Source organism: Apostichopus japonicus, chromosome 17, assembly GCF_037975245.1.
Source record: "Apostichopus japonicus isolate 1M-3 chromosome 17, ASM3797524v1, whole genome shotgun sequence".
In the NCBI taxonomy this organism is placed as follows: Eukaryota; Metazoa; Echinodermata; class Holothuroidea; order Aspidochirotida; family Stichopodidae; genus Apostichopus; species Apostichopus japonicus.
The window spans coordinates 8,695,064-8,705,987 of NC_092577.1; the positions used below are offsets into that span (position 1 = coordinate 8,695,064).

Here is a 10,924-nt window from a genome sequence, read left to right on the forward strand (position 1 = left end):
CAAATCCAAAGGGACACTCATTCGGTAGGAATGACAGTAAGCTCCCTCTTCGGGCTTTATTACGCCTTGTAACCTAGATATCCATTAAGGGGACATATACACCTTCATCTAACAAAAATCATAATAGGTATATAACTGACAGTCAGAAAAGACCATGAAAAGCTATTTCTTTTGTTGAGCAAAAAGAAAGTAACAGTTTCTATCGTTTTGAGGACATACCAAATATCGAGCATTGGGTGATGACAGTCTACAGTATTTGTTACGCATAAACCATTATTTTCATATGATGGAATTGTGTTGCAGAAACGTTTACATTTGCTGGTTTTATTGTTCAGTATTATTTAACTTTATCAATTAAAGGCTACAGTTCTTCTTTTTTGTAGGAAAATGACCATCCAGGAGGTATTGTATTGTTATATAGAATAAGTTCAGCTCTGTACTGGTTACCTTGTAAGAGAAAACATGTATACCAAGCTACAATACAATGCTCATAAAGAAAACTGGTGAAACATTTACACACAGGTATGGGATGGACAAAGGTAAACATTGTCTGGTTATGAACTAGTTATTTGCAGTTGATCTGTCATAACGCATTACAGACTATTATGGTCAGATAGTATTGGGTTAATAAATTTTCACCATTGACTGAGGCATATATGAACACATATCTTGTTTATGATAGCTTCATTATTTGTTTTACCTACCATGTTCTCATTTTGCGGATATTATGGTAACAGAAATTTTTACATGTTATTTAAGCCTGTGGAAGTATTCAACGGAAAGGAGACCGCTCTCTGTTGCACAACAACATTGATATAAATTTTTGTTTTATTAGGGGCTAAGATAAGATGCTTGCAAGGGGAGTGGTGTGCCCTCCCTATTACTTTTTTTCATAATGTAGGGTACATATTTATGTCAACATTTTATATGTAAACTTCATCAAGTTTTGTTTTAACAATTTCAGGCAATAAAATGCGGTTTTCTTAAAACAAAAAGAAGAATTTTTCTTTATTTTGATGTGATACATAAGTTGTGTTTTAAGGGAAAACCGCAGTTTTTTTTTGCAAAATAGGGTAAGGTAGAGTTTACCCTTATTTTTAGGATGTAACGTCTGTCGCCGTAAATTTTGAGGTAAATTCAATTTTACCTCTGAAAGTGGTGAAATGTTTTCTTCTTATTAAGGAGATGTTAAGTTTCCCTTCACGAAACACTCTGTGTGGGAAATCCGAGATTACACCACAAATGGTTGGCAGCCTGGTAACACTCTTGCGCTGTTTGAGATAAGGTGGTCTTCTTTTTTTTTTTACAGTTTAAGGCAGTCGTGTTACTAACTTTAAGTAACATGATTGTCATTATCAAACGGTTACAGTCTTGGTGTATAAAGGGAGTGGGCTTGAGTGGATTATCAAGTTGATTGCTGTTCATGTCCAGACTCTATCTTGAGTAAATTATCTTCAAACGTTCAATTGGACATGTTGCGGTAACCAATCGCTATTCAAGGAAATGTGTAGGCGAGGTGAGTGAGGGGGAGAGAGGGGAGGGGGGAGTTGCCGACTAAGAAATTATTGCAATGATCATGACAGTAGACATAACTAACGTTTTCAGTAGTTAACTTTGTAAGCAGAGTCGCCCAAGATAGAGCCTCTTGGAGTAAGGAAGAAGGATTTATCTGGTGACAAATTTACAACATCAAAATTAAATTTAACAAATGGCATTTTCGGTCTGCTCATATAGAGTTGGAGAATCCATGAAATGATAAACCCTTGCTTGTCCTTTGGGGTAAATGAATCTTGGTCAAGTGGTGTAATTGCTGAGAGGTTAGAATATCAATAGTGGGAACCAACTTTAAAAACACTTAGAAAGGTTGTATAACTTGTGTATACGGTTGCACAACTTTATCTGTGTCTACTATACGTATATCGTCTCAAACTATCATGATTAAGCCTAGAAAATATTCCGTTAACATTTCACGAAGTTAGCCTCCGCAAAAAAATGTCAACTTCTTTGCAAGACCTGATATACATTAAGGAACTGTTGGTGTCTCATGTCAAGTTGCTGTATCAACAACGGCATTAAATCACAGCTGAAGTTGTGATTAGCAACAAGAACGGCATGAAAAACAACGGTGTTTGTAGTAGACACCGTGGAGCTAATATTTCAGAAAAAACATGTTATTTTTTCGCAGGAGGGGGAGGACAGATAATTAATCAACAAAGAAAAAAGACATAAATCTTATCCGAGGAAACTAACAACTGTAATCAAACAACTATTTGAATTTAAAGAAACAACTTAATTTTGACGAGGGATTGATTTTCAACGAAGTGTTCATTTCAAACAACAACAACAACACCCTACTTCTACTTGCTGACGACGTCGTCATTTAAAAAAAAACTTAATGAGAAAACAAACAACAAAAACAAGTTTACATTAAACAATAACAGAAAGATTCCCTTTTCTCATTACATAATACTCAGGCACTGTCTTCTCATTTAAACCACTCTGTGTAAATACTTTGTGCGCCCAGCTAGACCGTCTTAAGCAGACGGGAAAATAATCGACCACTTCAATACCATAGATTGGTCAGTCGAAAGCGGGTTTCTGCGCATAAAAAAATATTGCAATGTTAGGAACAAGAGTTTAAGATGGGGTTCTTAACTATATATAACTGAGTATATATTTGTTTACTCTTCCGCAATACCAGTATTATCCACATTTCCTAATCACCCCTTAAACAACTATGTCAATTATTCTTATTTGATTATAAATTATCTTAAAGACTTAGTAATAATAGTCATTATATCCAGTGGCTGTTTCACTTGTTGGGGAGAACTTATTATTGGTATCATAGTCGACCAATGATACAGTTTGCGAGTCGTCTTCCAGTTTCTCTCCCGTCGTTTGCTCCGAAAAATCCCTGACTGTACTCGTCTCCTCAGTCGTCTCGTAATTTGCCTCCTCCTCCTCTTCTTCCTCCTTCGTTCCCCCTTCCGTCGTTTGCTCCACCACCTCCCTGACTGTACTCGTCTGCTCACTCGTCTCGTAATTTGCCTCCTCTTCTTCTTCCTCCTTGGTTTCCTCCGGGTCACTTACCCCTTTTCCTGGCTCCTTCTTTTTTTCATTACCGTCCTTTCGTTCATTGTCCATTTCAACCTCATATTTATCATCTAACGGGGGGCATTTTACCTCCTTGATAACTGCACCGGTAGCAAAATAAAAGTCACATGATGCCAGCTGAAGGGCACAGGAGTTAACAAACTGCTTGCCGTTGCTTCCGCAAGTCCTAACTACATTACCAAAGCTTTTGCAGTCAATCTTGATCCGGGCGCATTTCTCATCGACAACAGCGGATAGGCTGTATGCTGGAGATCAAAATGATAATTTATGATATTAACATATCATAAAGTACTGTATATATATATAATTGAAATCGTAGTGATTTGAAAAATCCAGAACAGTGAAAAACTGGTTGTATGTTCATAGGTTCGAAACCGGTAAGAAAGGTCGTAAATCCACAGTATATATACATATATATATATATATATATATATATATTTATGTGTTTGTGTGTATTTATATATGTATATAACTGAGAGCATTCGCCATATAAACTCTAGACGTCAAGTGTTGCATTCTGAGGCAATTTTACACTTTTATAAGGTCTATATTCAGATATAACCATAAGGTCGTGCTAAAGACTATTTTTGGATTTTGTTAGATGTTGGAAGGGGGAGGGTGTCGGGAGGAGGGGAGAGGGGGTATACCCCCGGACCGGATCCTCGCCTCAATTGATGTGTAGTTACTTACCTTTAACACACTCAATTGTTACGGAAAGCGTTCCAATGAGTAACACCATAAATAGACCAACTCGTGACTTCATTTTGGTGACTGTGAACAAAACAATCAAGAGGTAACCTCGAAAATGTTATTTCGATGATTTGAATCACACAGTAACCCCATTACATAACAAGTATGTACATATCTACGTAGTACGATGGCGCAATATCGTATAGAGGTATAGGTGTCGTATCACAGTTTATTGCTGTCATTGACTTCCACACTAAATTCGTCACGTCCCAGAGCCGTTAGAGTATATGTTTATAGACGTTTTAAACTGACATTATGGCCTGACCACCATATTATAGCTGATAACTTGGGCTTTGTGCCATTCATGACAATTTAGACTTTGAGCTAGAAGAACACAAAGGTTAGCATAGTGCTCACAGGACCCATCTGCCGCTGCGGAAACTTATTGTTTCACCAAAGGTTTTGTAAAATGCCTGTAATCATCTTCAATCCTCTAGATTTTTAGATCATTAGTAGCTTTTTTTCAACCCTCTTCACTATATACCATAAACAGAATGATGATGACTGAAAAAAAGGATCGTCAGTTGGTAATTAAGGACTATTTTCCGACAATAGTTTAACTTTTCAGGCGGACGTGCACTACTTAAATTGTTTTATGATTATTTGCATACGTGACTTGTTCTTTTCATTAATACCGTATTTAACTTTAGCGTAATGATATACCAAAGGTATTCTAGGTATTTCCCAGACTAGGCTCTAACTGTCGTTGAACCTGTCTTGGTTGAGTTTTCCTTTAATTAATTTTTTATCTTGTCACCCTTCCCGACAACGATATACATATATATATATATATATATATATACATATATACATATATATATACATATATAAATATATCAGTTACCTGGTCCCGTGGACCGGTCAACATGTTTAGAGTTTCTTTCACGAATAGTCGCGAGAATAATAAAATATACAATTTTGTCATTATGGTGCTAATTGTTAATGAACTAACTGCACAATGAGTCATTTTGTTGAAAATTGCTACAATATATTCTAACAAATTAAAATATCGCATCATTTCGACGGTCGGCCTTAACGTTTTTATATTCTTTAAAACACTTATTCTGCATTGCTTGCCAAGCTTGACGTGAAAAATCAAGTTGTCTTTGTTTTGAATATCGTTTAGAAAGTTTATGAGATTCCATCAAAATATGATGAATAAGTTATGAATAAAAAAAATTGTGTAATACTCACATTAAGATATAAATACCGAAAATATGGCGAACAAACGTATCTCTAGAATCTATAATAGATACCCCTTTTCCACTAAGTTGCTTTGCAGAGACAAACGGTGACTAATTTCCAATATCTCACGGTGGCATTCACCTGATCACGCAGCAAGTGGAATGTGAACCTCTGGTAACAAATGAAAGGATATATATATATATATATATATATATATATATATATATATAATAGACTGAATAGTTCCAATTATTGTCACATGGCATTTAATGATGAATAGTTGCTAAAAAATAGCTGATTTTGCAGGAGAATAAATTTTCACACTTGACCTGGGCAAAAATTCAAGCAACCTTGGGTAAAAAAGTATACAAAACTATTTGCCAGTTGAATAAAGAGGAAGCTTGATTTTATCACCCATGAGTCATCATATATAGGTCAGCTGATGAAATCATTTGATAATATGTTGGCACCGAGGTTAAATTGATCCCTGTTTGCAGATTTTAATGGATTGATGATGGAGCACATACCATGCTCCACTGTTTGCTTTCATGTATAGCAGTGCTTCAAATGTCACAACCTTACTTGTGAGTTCTTAGTTGCAACCATTTGTGCACACATTTACTCTGCGTGACTAAGTCACTTGCAAGTATTATAATGTTACAGGTATTCTTCCCCTATGGACTAAACGTTATGCCGTTTGCATTGCATTTTTGTTTATGCCAAAAGCTCCAAAAGCTATATTTGCATGGGGAGTGAGGTTGGTCTTTCATGGGTAACAACATTCCACTTATTTATGTAAACACTAAATGCAATGTTTGTGTCTCAGTTGGCTTTGTAGATCATCTAATTTGCTCATTGAAAACTGTTCAGTTCTATGGGCGGCCATTACCGCGGTTATGGGCATACATTTTTATGTAAATTATGTAAAAAATCAAAAATTGTTAACCAAAACCCTGTCAACACATTCATATATTCAATGAAAGCGGGCAGAACCAAAGACTCAATAGGTGCTAGGGTAACAACTGCAACATGTTCAGGATATGCTGTTTTAGCACTTATCTATGAACCAATAGAACACATCTCATGATTAGTGATTTGGTAAACAAGCTATCTAAGAACTTAACGTACTTTATGGCATCTTAGATTCGGGATGATCACTGTACTCGTACCGACCCTTTTCTTAGTTCAGTGGCACCGACAACGGTTCTAGCAAATCGTGTTCATCAAGTTCCGATGAACACACTTCCTTTTTGCATAGGAAGATTGCTCTAGAGATGATGTCGTTGAAGCCTCTGCATCGAACTCTTTACGTGGCTGCCGTTGGAAAAGTAACGTGTCACAAAACCTGATATAATCTTTGGAGAGTAGCAAATCCAAAGGGATACTCATTCGGTAGGAATGAGAGTAAGCTCCCTCTTCGGGCTTTATTACGCCGTGTAACCTAGATATCCATTAAGGGGACAGATACACCTCCATCTAACAACAATCATAATAGGTATATAGCTGAAAGTCAGAAAAGACCATGAAAAGCTATTTCTGTTGTTGAGCAAAAAGAAAGTAACAGTTTCTATCGTTTTGAGGACATACCAAATATCGAGCATTGGGTAATGACAGTCTACAGTATTTGTTACGCATAAACCATTATTTTCATATGATGGTATTGTGTTGGCAGAAACGTTTACATTTGCTGGTGTTATCGTTCAGTATTATTTAACTTTTTCAATTAAAGGCTACAGTCCTTTTTTTGTAGGACAATGGTCATCCAGGAGGTATTATATTGTTACATGGAATAAGTTCAGCTCTGGCTTGGTAACCTTGTAAGAGAAAACATGTATTCCAAGCTACAATACAATGCTCAGGTATGGGGTGGACAAAGGTAAACATGGTTATGAAATAGTTATTTGCAGTTGATCTGTCATAACGCCTTACAGACTGTAATGGTCAGTTAGTATTGGGTTAAGCAATTTTCACCATTGACTGAGGCAGATATAAACATATATGTTGTTTATGATAGCTTACATTATTTGTTTTACCTGCAAAATAGTGTAAGGTAGAGTTTACCCTACTTTTTAGGATGTAACTTCTGTTGCCGCAAATTTTGAGGTAACTTCAATTTTACCTCTGAGAGTGGTGAAATGTTTTCGTCTGTTTAAGGAGATGTTAATTTTCCTTTCATGGGAGGAAACCCCCTTGATACCCTGTGTGAGAAATCTGAGATTACACCACAAAGTGATGGCAGCCTGGTTACACTCATGCACTGTTTGAGGAAATTTTTTTTTTTTTTTTTTTTACAGTGTAAGGGAATCGTGATGCTAACTTGAAGTAACATGATTGTCATTATTATATGGTTACAATCTCGTTGTATAAAGGAAGTGGGTTTAAGTGGATCATCAATTTGATTGCTGTTCATGTCCAGACTCTAACTAGTAAATTTTCTTCAAACGCTCAGTTGGACATGTTGCGGTAACCATTCGCTATTCAAGGAAATGTGTAGGGCGAGGTGAATGAGGGGGAGGGAGGGTGGGGTGGATTTGCCGACTAAGAACTTATTGCAATGGTCATGGCAGTAGACATAAGTAACGTTAACAGTAGTTTACTTTGTAAGCAGAGTCGCCCAAGATAGAGCCTCTTGGAGTAAGGAAGAAGGATTTATCTGGTGACAAATTTACTGCAACAAAATTACACAAACAAATTACATTTTTGGTCTACTCATATAAAGTTGGAGGATCCATAAAATGATAAACTCTAGCTTGTCTTTTTTGGTAAATGAATCTTGGTCAAGTGATGTAATTGCTGAGAGGTTAGAATCTCAATAGTGGACAAATTTTAAAACCACTTAGTAAGGTTGTATTACTTGTGTATATATATATAGTTGCACAATTTTATATGTTTCTACTACATGTATATAGTCTCAAACTATCATGATTAAGCCTAGAAAATATTCCGTTAACATTTCACGAAGTTAGCCTCCGTATTATAATTTCAATTTCTTTGCAAGACCTGATATACAGTATGGTTCTGAACGAAGGCCTTCAACTAAATAATAAAGAACAAAAGGCATAACATCTTAACTGAGGAAAGTAACAACTGTAATCAAACAACTGCTTGAGTTTCATAGGTTCGAAACCGGTAAGGAAGGTCGTAAATCCACAGGATATATATATATATATATATATATATATATATATATATATATATATATATATAAATATATATATATATATATATAAATATATATATATATAAACAATACACTGATAACAATAAGTATTTATTTAATTGTGTGTAAGAGTTGAGTAAGAGTAAGAGTTTTTAGATCATTAATAGTTTTTTTTTTCAACCCTCTTCACTATCCACCATGAACAGAATAATGATGACTTGAAAAAATTGTCGCTATTGAACCGAAGCTTGAACTTAGTGCTGGTTTCGCCAATATAGGTGACCTAGGGGCACTTGCAAAAATAAAGAAGGTAGATGACACCGGCTGAGTCGCAACCAAATCTACCGGGTCTCAGGGTGGTGCCTGAGGCCCGGTGGAGGAAATCGGGCGGGGGGGGGTGTTCGAGGTGTGTACACACCAAGCATCTCGGTTTGTTACAAGTGATGTTTCCACTATCAGGCTCATCACTGGGTCGGGCGAGGTTAGTTCGAACCGTCACTGATATGATGTTACGTGGTTGTCTATAGATAAAGATATATATATTTATATATAGATATATATATATATATATATATATAGAGTTGGTTGGTTTGCGTCTATCTTGGCACAGAGTGCTCTATGTCCAGTGGACAGAACGGAATATATGTTGATACTAGTTGAGACTAGAGTTGTCTGACGATCGCTAAACGCATGAAACTCCAAGTTACAACTACTAGTGTTCCACTAGTCTCAACTAGTATCAACATATATATATATATATATATATATATATATATATATATATAGAAATAGGTATACATATAGATAAATATATATATATATATATACCAGTTACATGGTCCCGTGGACCGGTCAACATGTTTGGAGTTTCTTTCACAAATAGTCACAAGGAATAATAAAATATAAAATGTTGTCATTATGGTGTTAAGGTACTTACTGAACAATGAATCAATTTGTTGGAAATTGCTACAACATATTCTAACAAATTAAGAGATCGTATCATTTCGACGGTCGGCCTTAACGTTTTGATATTTTTAAATATACTTATTCTGCATTGCTTGCCAAGCTTGAAGTGAAAAATCAAGTTAACTTCGTTTTGAATATCAATGAGGAAGTTTACCAGATTCAATCAAAATATGATGAATTAGTTATGAATAGAAAACATTGTGTAATACTCACATTTAGATATTAATACCGAAACTATAGCGAACAAACTTATCTCTGGAATCTCCAATAGATACCCCTTTTCCAACAAGTTGCTTTGCAGAGACAAACGTTGACTTAAATTCCAAAATCTCACTGTGGCATTCACCTGTTCACGCAGCGAAGTGGAATGTGAACCTATGGTAACAAATGAATGGATATATATATATATATATATATATATTGAATAATTGGTTCCTATATGTATGACCAAGTTAGCATCAATGTTATTATAGGCACTTAATAAGTTGTCGATCGTTTTAGGGGTTCTCCCTAACCCCTTTCTGTGAGAAAGAAAAATAGCACAAGTCAAAAAGAAAGGGGAAAAAGTAACATATTTTAAATTATGAAAATTATTAACCTTTTTGTGTGAGGTTACAATTATGAATTTACTTTATATCGACTTGTATATACTCCGCCGAATGCAGGCTTGATTCTTGTCGGTGAAGTTCTCACGACCCTATGTTGCGTTCGGCTCCTGTACGATGCTCACTTAAAGTAAAGGGGATAATATATAATGGTGGGATGAGACAAGAATATTTTTGATGTAATGGAGAGGTCGGGGGGGGGGGGGAGCCGTGTATGTGCGTGTCGGTTAACTTTCAATTGTAATTTCCGATGAGTACGAATACAAAGGAAAGACAATCCAGTTATATGCTCCACCATAAGCCTAAGGTAGGACACTCTACAAACAATTCTTAAAATCTGCAGGAACCTTCCGACCAAAGCCTTGCATGGCGGCACGAATCAATTCTACCAGAATCCATTATTCATTTAACATATTTCATCGAGAAAAAAATCCATTGAAGATACTTTAAAAGACCGATATTTGAAGGATACTAGCTAATCAACTCATCACACTGCAAGCAAGTCGATACTGGCACAGCATCGGCCCTTCACCTGCACTAAAATTCAGAGATTTGGCAGATGGCGCTGACTGACTGTTAATTGGTGGCTGCGAATACTTAGTGGTTTAAGTGTGGTTTGCCGATACACATATATTAGATAGTATATGCTTACACGTATAGTTATATGGCCTGTTACATCGCATAATACAAAGATTAGGCATAGTCACTTAACCTTAATAGACTGTGGGGCAAAGGGCAAACATCCCTTCAGCTTTAACAGATTCGTGGTCCACCACTAGGTGCAACATTTCACTTTGGTAACGTTGCTTTGGTTGCAAGAATTGCAGCTCTGGGTATTTAGCCTGCAGTCTCTGCTTCAAGTTGTGCGTTTTGTGAGGAATGGAATCCTGATTTTCTTCTTTTTTCAACTCTCTCTAAAAACATCTTCTTGATTGGAGTTAAGTTCAAAATAGCCTTCTTCCTTGAAGACCTGATTTTCAACGACCTATTCACAAAACTTATTGAAGAAATTGTTACAGATCCGGTAGTTGGTACCTTGTTGCTTCTCCATATGATTGAAAGGTCTTTTGTAATCACTTAAACAAGAAGAGAGATTATTGAGTTATATTGCAACACAGTATTTACCCACGACCTGTTTCAGAAT

General features: G+C 36.0%; 1 protein-coding gene across 1 annotated transcript; it reads right to left on the minus strand.

Annotated features, from left to right (window-relative positions):
• Positions 1-1,720: 1,720 nt before the first annotated feature.
• LOC139985141 (uncharacterized) lies at positions 1,721-9,549 on the minus strand. The gene is made up of 3 exons (XM_071999388.1): positions 9,389-9,549; positions 3,805-3,885; positions 1,721-3,359 (listed from the first exon to the last, which is right to left on the minus strand). Exons 2-3 carry the CDS (start codon positions 3,875-3,877, stop codon positions 2,779-2,781), a joined length of 654 nt encoding a protein of 217 aa, XP_071855489.1. The 5' UTR covers positions 3,878-3,885; positions 9,389-9,549; the 3' UTR covers positions 1,721-2,778.
• Between the last annotated feature and the right edge of the window lie 1,375 nt (positions 9,550-10,924).

Bases quoted from the DNA above. Each gene is read 5' to 3' on its own strand.
- LOC139985141 (XM_071999388.1), bottom strand. From the start codon at position 3,877: ATGAAGTCACGAGTTGGTCTATTTATGGTGTTACTCATTGGAACGCTT. The intron at 3,360-3,804 runs GTAAGTAACTAC...TTTGATCTCCAG, and splicing joins AACAATTGAGTGTGTTAAAG to CATACAGCCTATCCGCTGTT.